General features: G+C 43.2%; 2 protein-coding genes across 2 annotated transcripts in view; one reads left to right on the top strand and one right to left on the bottom strand.

Annotated features, from left to right (window-relative positions):
- LOC108238766 (SH3 domain-binding protein 5-like) overlaps window positions 1-11,670 on the top strand; it is a 12,766-nt gene extending 1,096 nt beyond the window's left edge. The window contains exons 3-9 of the mRNA XM_017421064.3: window positions 3,679-3,807; window positions 7,572-7,736; window positions 7,876-8,006; window positions 8,239-8,281; window positions 8,493-8,709; window positions 9,296-9,640; window positions 10,521-11,670. Coding sequence (XP_017276553.1) covers window positions 3,679-3,807; window positions 7,572-7,736; window positions 7,876-8,006; window positions 8,239-8,281; window positions 8,493-8,709; window positions 9,296-9,640; window positions 10,521-10,693 — 1,203 coding nt within the window. The 3' untranslated portion in view covers window positions 10,694-11,670. The remainder of the gene's footprint in view (window positions 1-3,678; window positions 3,808-7,571; window positions 7,737-7,875; window positions 8,007-8,238; window positions 8,282-8,492; window positions 8,710-9,295; window positions 9,641-10,520) is intronic.
- Window positions 1-13,686, bottom strand: part of mturn (maturin, neural progenitor differentiation regulator homolog (Xenopus)) — a 41,640-nt gene that overhangs the window by 16,856 nt on the left and 11,098 nt on the right. The window lies entirely within an intron of this gene.

Raw genomic sequence — 13,686 nt, forward strand, 5'->3', positions numbered from 1 at the left:
CCACTGAAAGGGCTCGTTTTTGTAATTGGGCGGGCTTGCTGTTGAGTCGAGCTAGTGTTCAACAAAACCTAAACATTCCAGATCCAAGCCGCAGTTTTCTTTTTTTTTTCTTCTTCTTTTCCTAAATGTAGACCTTGTCTGGTTCTCATTAGAGCTCCACTCGGATCCAGAGCTGGAATAAACACCAGACGGAGGGCCGAGGCAGGAACCGTGCCACTTCTGTGCGGTTCTTGATTTTTAAGTTGAAATCTGGAGAGCCAATCCTGATTATTATTTAGTTTTTTTTACTCACACGGGATCACAGTGTTTCCTGTTCTTTAATGTGAATAAAAAAAAACAGATTTTAACACGTCGTTTTTTTAATCCTTTCAAGAGTTAGAAGTGAGTGGATGGCTGATGTGAAGTCAGCAGTGGAGAAACAAATAAAGCTCGTCGCCCCGAGGCGTCGTGTGCACGCAGAGCTGAAGCTTGGAGGAAGTGCTGCAGGCTGTTTTCTTCTGATTTAGAAGATATCCAGTGGTTTCAAGAGATTCAGAAACAAGGGGCAGCAAGGTTATGTTCAAACCGCAATCCTCTCGTATACAGACAAAGAAACAGAAGCCAACAATAACTAGTCACAATAAATGTGGAAAATAGAACAATCCACCCTCTTTTAATTCTAGGGTTTCACATATCGGGACTGAAAAATAATGATCCGCTCTTGACTGGGTTTAAGAAAGGATTTAACTCTGACCTCAAGTTTACAAAAAACACAGATTCCAGGGTGGTATTATTATGAAGCAAAAACAAAAATGGTAAAAGTGAGTATTTCCCGTGATTCGACGGCTTGTAGGACCTCCTCTCAGTAGGGGGTTTTCTGTTTGACTTTGTCAGTCTCTCACGTGGTTGTGGAGAAAATTTTGTCTTGTTTTTTTTAATTTTTTTTTTACAGCGTTGCTTTGATTGGTTGAGGCTTGCAAACATTTGTTTCTCCCAAGGTCCCAGCAGAGCGTCTCAGTCACGCTGAGGTCTGGACGTTATACCTTTGCAACGTCTCGAATCTTTTCTTTTTCAGCCATTCTGTTGTAGATTTGTTTCATGACCCAGTTTGGTCTCACTGGGTCACATTTGACTCTAAAGTCCTTTGGTCTACAGAGGAGTTCAGAGTCGATTCAATGGCTGCAAGGAGCCCAGACCATCAGCCCTCCACCACCGTGCTGACGGTTGTTATAAAGAGTTTGTGCTGATGTGCTGTTTGGCTTTGTCCAAATATGCTTACCCACAATTCACATTTCTACTTTCATCCTAACAAGCCACACTTGTTCAGCCTTTTTCCGACTGTCCTGTCATGACCTTTAACCTTCAACCTGCTGACTGAGGCCTATAGAGTTTGAGATGGAGCTGAGGTCTGACCTCGGGGTCCGCATCTGAAAAGCTTGCCAAACCTAAATGTTTTCCACTTGTGGATGTTCTTTCTCGCCGTACATCGATGGACTCCAAACCGCTTGGAAATTAAAGTTAACCCATCCCGCGTCGATGGGCAGCAACAGTTGCTCCTCTAAGGCCATTACTGTTCCCTTTCCACCGTGGCACTGTGTTAACACACCCCTGTCTGTTCCAGAGCAGCAAACTGACAAAACCCTCACTTACAGTATATAGAGGAGCTCACACTGATGATGATCAGATAATCAGCACGTTTGATCAGCAGCTACTGACTGATACTGAACCTCTTAAATATATGGAAGCATCAGGGGTGGATTTAGTGTTTCACACACATAGTGGAGTTTGCTGTGTGTTCTTGTGCTCTTGAGGTTCCATTTAAATCATTTTAAAACTTGGTAAACCCCACATCCTCTCTATCATCTTCTGAAAAGCCCTAAAACTGAAAGACAGGCGCACCCCCTGGATTGAAAGCTGCGTCATTGTCTCGGTCCAGGAAGCGCTCTGATGTCACAGGAAGTGAGCTTCCTGCAGCCCCTCCCCTTCCTTCTCCACCGTTCACCTCTTGTTTAATGCTCTGTCAGTTTTTTTATGGACAGGATGCAGGTGCTGCCTTTTAAAGCCTCGGTTCTGCAAATTACAGCCTAAAAACACAGGCACACCTTCACACACACACACACACACACACACACACACACACACACAAAGACACACGCACATATAGATATGCTTAAACACAACTGAACCACTGATTATCTGGCAGAACATATCTACAGTATAAATGCATTGTCAGTTCAGGCACAAACACGCTCACAAAAGACGTTACGCCGTCCACGCTTCACTGCAAACAGCCCGACGCTGCTTCGACGCGTTCGTGCCAAACCTGATCCTCCGCCTCGCCTTCACCTCCCACCTTACCTGGAACCGAACCCCAGCAGTGACGGCCTTTCTTCAGAATGTTGCTCCTCACGTGGACCACTGGCTCCACAAAGGTCGAAGTAAAATAGCAAAAAAAACCAAAAAGATTCAACATTTTACTGAGTTAAGCCTAAAAACGTTCTGTATGACCAGATAATGTGGATAAGGTTGCTCAGCCATGTTGAGGGCTGAACATGTCTGAAAAGCTGTAACTATGTCTATGATTCTTATACAGCAGCAGAGAAAGTTGGGATGGAAACATTAAATAAGAATTATCCACTGATCCTTGCATGTACCTTCATTTTTTCCTACTAGAGACTGTGCAGCCTTAAGAACATTCATGTTTTATCTTCTTAACTTAAATTATTGCTTTTTTAAATGTGTAATTTTCTACATTTAGGGCCTGTAAATATGCTAAAAAAAACATGTTTACCATTTCACGTCAAATAAACGACATTTTGGTTATGAGTATACAAAGCAGTGCAGCATTTCAGGAGTAATTTTGTCGTTCTTGATGCAAAAACAGCGACAAATTTGCAACGTTCCAACTCAAAAAATGCAGTAGAGACTTGTGTGGACACCTGTCAGGCTTTGCATTGCAGACAGTTTTGTATTACTCAGTTCTCGGTACGTAAATAGATACAATAGATGCAAAATTGACAGTGATGGCTTATAAAGAGCATTCAGAGTAGTCCAAACCTATGTGCTGTCTGAGGGACTGAACATGTTGGACATCCAACTGAGGCTTGTACTCTTTACTTGCTATAATTCCTCCAGATTTCTTGAATTATTTTCCAGTATTATGCACTCTAGAGGAAGAAATATTCAAAGGTTTTTTGTGTTTTTTGAGAAACAGAGCTCTTCTGCTCATACCTTCTCCTTAAAAAGCTTAGCCTTTATGTTTTTTTTCTACCAAATTATATTAAAAAAGGGTTATCACCTTCTTAGAATAATCAGTATTTATATTTGAAATCATAATAAGTCAGAACTTGCTCATATCCCAACTTGTTTCCCCCTTTTTTTAAAAATGCATGGACAGTTTAGATACTATATAATTTTTTTTTCATTATTGAGGTCATATGTTTAGGAATGGATCAGTGAAGACTTGAATTAGAGGAGATGATTTGGAGGCCGAATGCCCTAAATTCATCTCTCGCGCAACTTGGGGCTTCCGATTCAAAGATTTCCTCCAGGAGAAAATACGACCTCACGTCTCAGACATTTTTGCTTGAAGCTAAACGTTAGAGAGAAAACATGCCAACACCAGTAAGCTCGGTTTACACAGATGACCTGATAAGTTTGTGTGCGTTTTTTTTTTTGTCTCTCTCTCTCTGTGTGCAGGACTTCCGTCAGAGGTTTCGCGCCGTGCTGGTGGAAGCTACAGTGAAGCTGGACGAGCTGACGAAGAAACTTGGGCGAGCTGTGGATGACTCCAAACCTTACTGGGAAGCCCGCAAAGTGACAAGAAAGGTGCTCACGCAAACACACACACACACACATAGATGCTGAGGTTGGCAGACACAGGCCGTAATGGCCGGCTTATAGAGGATTAGCAGTGACAAGTTTGAGGAGCTCTGCTTCTATCTGCTTAAAGGGAGCAGTCACGTGATGTCTATTTTTACACTCCGTCTCCTAAACTGATGCCACATTCAAATACGCCGCCTCTGTATTGAGAGGAAATTTTGCAAATACAAGCGCTGCTTTCTTTATTTTAAACGCTGTTCTTCCTTTTTGCGCAACTGCAGGTGGGTAGAACAGTTTCCCCTGTGGTTTTAACTCGAAAGCCGCGTAGTTCCCCCCCCCCCCGCAGCAGGTTGTGGTTTCTGTCTCGTAGTTTCCAGCGGGCTTCAGTCTGAAACGTAGAGTCCAGTGGGTTCCTATTCGAGCCACCGAATCAGGATCTTATGAATCATACTTCAGAGGGCTGACATTTGGGTGTCATAGCTGAACTGAAATAGACTGAGTATTTATATGTGTGTGTGTGTGTGTGTGGGGGGGGGGGTCCTTGCATGACTTTATTTGCATTATGACAAACGAGCTGCCAATGTCATCACTTCTGATGGCACCACGTGAAGCCTAAGAGTTACAGGGAGGCTTTATGTGACCCACTTTCATGTGATATTATCAAAAGCCTTCTTTACTGTTGTGTGTGTGTGCAGGAGCCAATAAACGCCTCAAGTTAAAATGGAAAACTGTCTGGTTATGACCTATGGAAGACTAGTTAATATTTGATACATGACCCATTTTTAACTGGATTCAGAAACGTCCCGACTGACCTGCCAGCACAAAACATTAACAACAGTCCACCTCCCCCATCCATAAGCCTGTCTCATCCCCCACAAACCTCCCTATGCCCCCCCCTTTACATTCCTGCAGACGGGGGGGGGGGGGGGGGGGGGGGTTGGCAGTGTGGAGGAATTCGCATGTACCGCTCCATCTTTTGTCCCTTTCACCCTACATTCTCCTCTGCCTCGCTGCCTGTCTGTCTGAATGTCTGCACCCACGCCGCGCACCCCACCCTCGGTTTCTGCCACTTCGTGCTACGAGCCAACCGCCCCACACCCCGCCCCGGCCTGCCGCGCTCCATCTCGTTCGGAAACTGGGTGTATTTCTGGAGCCAAAGGTGCCAGACTGAAGGAAAGCGTCTAAAGCACGAACTGAAACGAGTCACTTGAATGGACGTGCACATGTCACACGTGAGGAACATTTTTCGGCGGGATGAGAAGAGTGGCCCACGGGGAAAATCACGAGGTGTTTCAGACAAACCATTCTATTTGCATGTTTCTAAATAACACTCTTTAGGCTCTGTGGCAGAAAACAGAATAGTTCGGCCATGCTGAAATGAGTTTCTGTGTAAAAATCATAAATTATTGATATGTTTCTCATTGTAGATAACCTTTTGTGTGGCCTATGTTTGGAGTAATATTGTTTCTGACCATCTTGACAATAAACATATTATACTGACAGACCAAGTGTACCCACCTTCTCTCGTTGATAGGACTTGAAGCCATCAGGAATAGTTTTACGGACGCTCCCATCTTGTATTTTTGGAACCAGAGTCTGCACACTAGCGATGCAGGACTTAAAGTCCCGCCTACTCCCCCGAACACAATCATGGCGCTGTATGAGCTTTGCTTTAAGCGTGACATTACTTATTACAGCTACATGTGTCAGAAAAATTCATATTTGAACATACAGCAGCAGGATACAATAGGGTCAACAAGAAACAACATTAAAAAACATTATCTGCTGTGTGTTTTTGTTTCTTTAATAAAAGCAATGTCCTGTTTCTTCACATGAAAGCGGCGGGACTTAAATTGTACTGGAACCAACCAACAAAGAAGTTTGGTCAAGTTCTGGCTTCAACTTCCAGGTTCTGTTCTGAGGTCTACCTACATTTACGGTTCATGCAAACGCTATTATTTTAACCTTTACGCTGCTGCCAGTTTTGCATTGCATGGTTATTTAGGCAGAAATAGTATTAAATTCCTGCCATGTAATATGACACCTGGATATTTCAAAAGTGCTACAGCTAGTTGATGCTGCAGCATTTTATGCTTAAATCTGAATTTTATGTAAATAATTGTGTCATGCAAATCTGACGACAATGTAAAGACTTCTAAAAACAAAAGCATTCACATGAACCTCTGTTAAATTGTTGGGATTAGAGTTGTTTTAAGAGGGCAGAACTCCGCTTTGTTCGTAGCTGCATTTGGACTAGCCAGTAGCTCATTGGTCTTATTTGATGCGTTTCTCCGAACTGAGGCAGGTCAAGAAGCTGTGTGCTTTCAGTGAGATAATAAATATTTATAACGTTTACACAGAAACCCATTTTAGTGGGGCTGAACAAGCACTTTAGGGTACTGGACTCTAAACAAAACTCAAACAGAAGCTAAAGCTCAGCAGGGTTTTTTGCTTCATGAAACTTTCCGATGTGTCAGAGATATTTTCGTCAGTGTTGCTCTCTCTCTCTCTCCCTCTCTCTCTCTCTGCGAACTCCTGGAATTTTAGTGTCAACTTTTAGCTCCGCTTTGACATAAAATCAACAATGATGGATGTAGCTTTAAAGTCTCGGTTTCTTCTCTGTCTCATCAAGTATCCTTCAACCTGCTGTCTGTTTTCTTAGCAACCCTTCTCCTTGTAGAGTCTGGGAAATGGGTCATAATTACAGAGATTCCTCTTTGTACGTTTGCCAAGCTGCATTGCTGTGCCCAACATTTTATTTTTAACAGCCTGTCTAACCTCTGCAGCACCTACATGTCACAAAGGAGGTGCTAGTTTTGTTGTTTGTCTCAACCTTTTGTGTCCAATCTTTGTTTGTTCACGGCCCTTTTAAAGGCTTTATTTTAAACCATGACCAGCACTGACAGAAGATCGTATTACGCATTTATTATGACAGAAAATAACAGGAAAGACTAAAAACATCTCAAAGATCTTTAAGGACTCTGATGTTGAAGTTGCTTTACTTGAAACACATCGATCCAGGGGATAAGTGCTACAATAATCTCCTGATTTGGAGTTTCTCAGGACGGAGGAGGAGTGTTTTCAGCCTGGCGCTCTCCAGAAATAGACATTTTGTGTCTTTAGTTAGCCTCTTAACAGTTGCAGCCCAGTGCGATGCTGCTTTTAGCTACTACAACCACTTGGCAAACCAAATTCTCCTGATTATTTCATATAAGGAAATCTAATCAGAGTTACTGTAAGTGCTTCATACTGGATATCAGCCAGTACTCTGACCTTTAACTTGTGCCTGTTTGAGTGGAGCGAGTGGGTCTAATAATGTCCAGTAGGGTGACGACAATAATCCCCCTACTGACCGTGACTGTGGGCAAAAAGAACCCATTGACGAGTCAGATTTCCTCACAAAGACTTAGTTGTCTTTCTGTATGAGAGATCCTCTTAGTTTATCTTAGACTGTTGTAAGAAGTGATCCATAGCTCCTTCTAGAAGCAGACGAATTGATCTGTCGATTATTTTAATTGGCCGATTTGAACAATTTTTAAATTAAGCCGATTAAAAGACAGAACAGTGTTGTTACCACAGCGATTGAGCCTTTTTTGGCACAACATGGGCAGACCCCAAAGGAAGTCCAAAAGCAACTAAACTCCTCTGTAGCTGAAAAGGAAGGAAGCTGACTAAACTTTATGCTGACTTTACTATTACTCCTCCCTATTCCCTATTTATTATATTCCTCAAAAGCTGTGGTTGTGACCTCTTTCTTTTTTGCCCTACAGGCTCAGGTAGAAGCCCAGAAAGCCACTCAGGAATTCCAGTGGGCTGTGGAGATCCTGCGGGCGGCCAAAGAGACCATCGCCCTGGCAGAGGAGAAGCTTCTGGAAGAGGACACCCGCCAGTTCGACTCAGCCTGGCAGGAAATGCTCAACCACGCCACGCAGAAAGTAGGAGCACAAGCCCGACACACCCAAAAATAAAGTAGAAAAACTTCCCACAATAACAAGAAGTGACCTTTAAGCAGCGGCGGAAGTACCGGAGGGTTGACGCTTTCTGTAACCGGAATAAATTTCCCGGTTGTTTCAGGTGATGGAGGCAGAGCAGGCGAGAACACGGAGCGAAGCCGAACACAGGAAAACTGCGGCGAACTACAACTCCTGCATTTACCACATGAGGCAGCTGGAGAAGAAGCTGCGGCGCTCCATAAGCAAATCCAGGTCTGCGCTCGAGCGTTCTGCCACGACTGGCCCCGCTTAGGCCTCTTAATATGAGAGCGTGCTGAGGACGAGGGGCTCCAGATGTTTTATGTGTTGGTTAAGCAGCGCCGGGGTGAACTCCCTCTGTAAGAGCGAAGGAATGTGACTGCTCAGAGAGGAGTGTTTTTCTTCTGACAAGAAATATTTCTCCTTCCCTCTTTTTTTAATCTTTTCTTTTTTTCTCCCCTTTCAGACCCTATTTTGAACTGAAAGCCAAATATTATCACCAGCTTGAGGTATGCGGACTATCACACTATACTAATATGTGTTGTAGATTTTGGGTTTTGACTAAACACTAAAATATCTGATAGTTTCTTAAAGGGTGTGGGAATGAAAAGAACCCTGATCATTCTCCCGTAAAAAAAACTATTTCCTGTTGCTTATAATGTGCACAATTATTTGCTCAGTTTTGTTTCTAATACACGTGTTTTGGTTTGTTTTTCATAGCATCTAAAGCACCATGTGGATGAGCTCCAGGCCAAGCTTGCAGCCGCCAAAGCTGAGTACCGCACAGCGTTACGGAACCTGGAGAGCATCTCAGAGGAGATCCACGCCCACCGGCGCTCGCTCGCTATAGGAACCAGAGAGCGCGGCGTTGGTGCTGAGGTGGACGAAGATCACGAGGACATCGCCAGCTTCACCATGGAGCCAGATAGTTTTTCAGGTAAGTGATTAGGATTTTTTGTCATCATTATTTTTGTGAGACGACCCTGCACGGAAAAAAGCAGGTAAAGAAAATGGATGGATAGATCTTTGTTAGAGATGCATTAATTGTAGTTTTCTCGTCTGATTCCATTTTCCGATTTTTGTAAAGCCTGCCAATTACCTGATCTGCTAATTGCCATTTTGACCGATTTTTCTCAAAGAACCTGAATTGGCAGCGCGCCCCTTTTTTTTCTGATTTTGAAATTTGGTTCACTGGAAACTCTAAATTTTCTGTAAGTGTGTGTGTGGAACCGTAAATGGTCGTCTGTCCTGTTTGTCTTTGTGTGTCCATTTCGATGGACTTGTAACCTGTCCCGGGTGTCCCCCTGCCTCTCGCCCAATAACCCTTACAGGGAGGCACCAGCTCTTCTGCGAACCTAAATGGAAAAGTGGGTAAAGAAAATTGCTGGACAAGCACCTCTAGCTGAAAATGAGCAGAGGTGTCCACCAAGCAATCAGTGCATCCCTAATTTCTGTTTCGTTGGTGCATGTTTGTGCCTGCATGTTTATAGGACAGACTGTATCTGTGTGTGTGTTTGTTTCAGTGGTGTCACTATCATTGGACGACGAGGGCAGTGTAAGCTCTGAGGAGGAGGCCGACCCTCGCACCGCCTCCTCACACCAAACGATGCCCTCCTCGCCTCCCGCTTCCTCGTCCCATCCTCCTCCATCTGCCGCCGCCCCTCTCCGCATGCCTTGCCTCTTCCCCACCTCTACCCTCTCCTCCTCCTCCTCCCCCTCCTCCTCGTGTCCTGGTGGTCTGGACTTAGAGAGCCCCCGCAGCTCTCACAGCCCAGACTTGGTCTGCGGTTCTGGGCACGCCTCACCGGTACTGGGCCCTCGCAGCCAGTGCAGTGGAGCTTCCTCTCCAGACTGCGACCAGGAGAGAGGTGCGTTCCAAAATGACTGCTAAGGTTTCATAAAGGAAGGGATTCCACATTTTGGGAAACAACATAGCCACTGATTTTATCTTTAACATGTTTCTAAAAAACACTGTACCGTTTATTTCTTTGGTAAAGTTTCTCAATTTGTAGTGCAGGTTGTCATACTTTGCACTTTTGTTTTTGGTAGGGAGGAAAAGGTCTTGACAGTAAATGATTGCCGATAACAGAGTAAATCAAAACACTTAAACTCTATTATTGAGATTAGTCATTTGTTCACTGTTAAATATCAATCCAGTGAAGCAGAATTACATTTAGATTATTCCTCAAATGGCTTAAATAAGACTGATAAACTAACGTGTGTTCAGCTAAAAGAGGTACAAGTAGCAAAAGGCTAGCTAGAAGCTAAACATAGCAGAATGATAGCTAAAAGTTAAAAGTAGCATAGGAAGACAAAAACAGAGTGTACGCTGAAAGATTGTAAAGAGAACAATGTTTTTAAAGTAATGTAAGAAATCTCAATGTGTTTCTACTGGGAAATATATGTAAATAAAGTTAAATAGTTTGAAAAGAACATAAGTTCTAAAAAAAAATGCAAAACTCATTGCACCCATCTCCTAAACATTTTGATATATAAATGGCTAAAATAGCACAACGTATGCAGAAGTACCTCAACTGCAAAAAACATACAAAAATAACAAAACAGGAAATCAGTTGTGTTAGTGCTGAAATCAGAGTTGTGTCACAACTATCAGTTGACAAACCTGGGCATGATTTGGGCCCAAGTATGAAATCGTCTGCCCTTCAGTAAAGACAGGAGTACGGCGTGTTTTCCTGGCTGCAGATTTAACGAGCATTTTGTGCTCCGTCCTCTTCGTGTGCGCTGCAGGAGACAGAGCAGAAGGAGCGGAGGTCACGTTGGAGGACCGTCTGAACAAGCTAACCTTGCCCGTCGCGCAGAAACAAGAGGACTCAGAGGAGGAGCAAGATCCCCATTTCATCAACCCTGAGATCTCCTCTCCCAGCTCTGCCACTACCATTCTGTTACTGAACAGCGTCTGACGAAACCTGTCTGACCCGAAACACTAACTGCACCCAGCTTGGAGCCTCAGCGTGGACTCTGTCACAGGACAGGATGAAAACAAGACATTAAGCTGCTCTCCTGCATGACTCTGCGTCTTAGTATTGGGTAAACATCAGTTTTTGTCGCGTGAAAGGGGCTCAACATGTATTTAACCTCAGAGTGTCCTTGTTGAATATAACGCGGAGCCATGTGGACACTTTAAACAAAGATGACAGTAGGGGATCTCAGTATTAGTGCTAATTAAGGGCATTGAAGACACTGCGATAAAAATCCCCAAACTTGCTAAGACAAAAAAACCCAAAACATTTGCTAATGAGCTGATATTCTGTGTTCTGTATTTGCAAATCTGTCTTGTGCCGTAACATTTCGTCGCGTTGTGCCGAGGTGATTCTTTTCCTTTTCATGAAACTATGCATCGATGTGTGCGAGTTAACGTGCGTAGCTGCGTTTGAAACCGTCTACAGTCCAGATATTCTCCGTCAATGTGAACAGGATCAAAAAATGGACAAGCAAACATCTGATGAAGGCCTGTCTGTCGTGTTGCATTTATCTTTGACTTTAGTCACTTTGGAAAAAAAGGCTTATGATGTCAGTTTCAGAAAAAAACCACGAGAGCAGAATATGGGGCGCAAGCGGCCGTCTGAGCACTAAAGAGACTTTAACTTTGGACCTAACCCTTTTGCAAAATTTATAAAATCCTTTTTGAATTTGTGAACGAGTGAGTGAATTTGTCCGTGAGTGCAGAGTTCAAACCGTAGTCTGTGGTTTGTCTGTGTGGCCGAGTGAATGATTTCTTTAAATGTGTGTTGTGTTTTTGACAACTGTTACCCTGTAGTAGAGATATTCTATATTTATATTCCTGTATTCTTGTATATGAACGGTGTTTTGTGGTTCCTGTTATATTTGTTTAACCCAAAATAGGAAGTAAATGTGTTTCATATACACTGCCTTTGTGGGATTGTGGTTCAACTTTATTTGTGTTCATTTAGGGGTATTATCTTGCTGCCTAAACAGAGTTTATCACATTCTTATATTTAGATTCCACCCTACTAATTTATAATGGCTACTTTTCTATCACAGCTGCAGCAAAACAGGCTCAAAACATGATACTGCCACCCCTGCGTTTGACAGAGAAATTCTTTTATTTAAATGAGGCAATCTCTTTTATGCAGATGTTCACAGTTTTCATATAAAACCTGAAGTCTTCACTCAATCTTATTCATCAGAGCGTCTTTCATCCTGACATATTAGGCAGCAGTACTATTTTCTTTGAGCAGTAGCTTAAATCAAGCACCTTTTGCTGTCATTGCAAAACCAAATTCCTAACACTAAAGATTCATATATTTTTACCGCGACAGATAAATGTGAAACTGAATTGTTTCCACTGATATTGAATTAAATAAATGCATATTAGGCCAGAGTTTTAAACTAAGCTCACCGTACGATGAGAAGGAACAGAGTTTGTAGTTGTTTTAGCGCCTGGCTCCAGGTGGGTCCCGTGGTTTCCCTTTTTCCGGGTGAGGTATCCTGATACGTTGAATGAGTCTCTGCCTCAGGTGGAGGAGTTCAAATATCTGGGAGTCTTGTTTATGAGTGATGGGAGGACGGATCAACAGATTGGGGCCTCGTATGCAGTAACAAGGGTGTCGCTTCAGTCAGTCGTGGTGAAGAAAGAGTTGAGTCGAAAAGCAAAACTCTCGATTTACTGGTCCATCTATGTTCCAACCATCAAGTTTGGATCATGATTGAAAGAACGAGATCCCGGATACAAGCGGCTGAATGAGCTTCCTTCATTGGGTGGCTGCGCTCAGCCTTGGAGATGAGGTGAGATCCAGAGTGAAGCTGCTGCTCCTTCACATCAAAAGGAGTCAGCTGAAGTGGTTCAGACATCTGATTAGGATGCCTCCTGGATGCCTCCTTTTGGAGGTTTTTCAGGCATGTCCCACTGGGAAGAGATCTCGGGACTGATTCAGAACTCCCTGGAGGGATTATGTTTCTTCTCTGGTCTGGGAACACCGTGGGATCCCCCAGGAGGAGCTGGAGAGTGTCGCTGGGGAGAGGGAGGTCTGGGTTTTTCTCCTGGACCTGTTGCTTCTGCGACTCGACCACAGATAAGTGAGAGATGGATGGATGGATTGATGGATGGATGGATGGATGGATGGATGGATGGATGGATGGATGGATGGATGGATGGATGGATGGATGGATGGATGGATGGATAGATGGATGGATGGACAAATAAACTCTCAGAAACAGGCAAAAACATTATCGCCCTTTCATCTTTGGTAGTAAGGAGTAAATATACAGAAAAACATTAAGGGTTTGAAGCTTTCCGCCATAACTCGAAGTATCAGTCTGTGCTGCAGGGTCTTGTGTAACATCATGTTGTCAAAAGAAAGGATTATTCATGTTTATCTTTGAGGGAGGGCCACTTTGGGAAAAGTTAAGAGCACTGGACTTGAGTTATCGCACTACACTGTTATCAACTTTTTTTGTTGTTGTTGAAGAGCCTAGTTTTGTGTAATATCCACTAACTAAACCACAAACCAAATATCTTGAACACACGCTGGATGGTTTATGTCCTTTAGGCTGTTTAGTTGTTTAAACGTCGTCTCGTGACTTCACTTTAGAGCCTCGAGACGCCCATCTGACAAAGTTAGGAGCAGAACAACTTCCCTCATGTCTTCCAGTCTCCCTTTTTTCTTTGCTCAGCTCTAAACTCAGCTGATAACACCATTTTATTTTATGTTATATTCTCTCATTTCAGTCTCTGTGGGAAACTGGCTCTGATTCAGGCCTTGAGAAATGAGTTTGTAATAACACAATCATCTTCTGTTATACTGACATCTAGTGCCAAAATGGGATATTCTTTGTAGGTTTCAGCCAGAAAAGCTCATTTTTGTCAACAAAGTGAATGTCTGAAATGATGGCAGTGGCACAAACATCATTTAATTTTCTTTTGTAGGAATTT

The sequence above is a fragment of the Kryptolebias marmoratus genome, linkage group LG5 (assembly GCF_001649575.2).
Source record: "Kryptolebias marmoratus isolate JLee-2015 linkage group LG5, ASM164957v2, whole genome shotgun sequence".
NCBI lineage: Eukaryota > Metazoa > Chordata > Actinopteri > Cyprinodontiformes > Rivulidae > Kryptolebias > Kryptolebias marmoratus.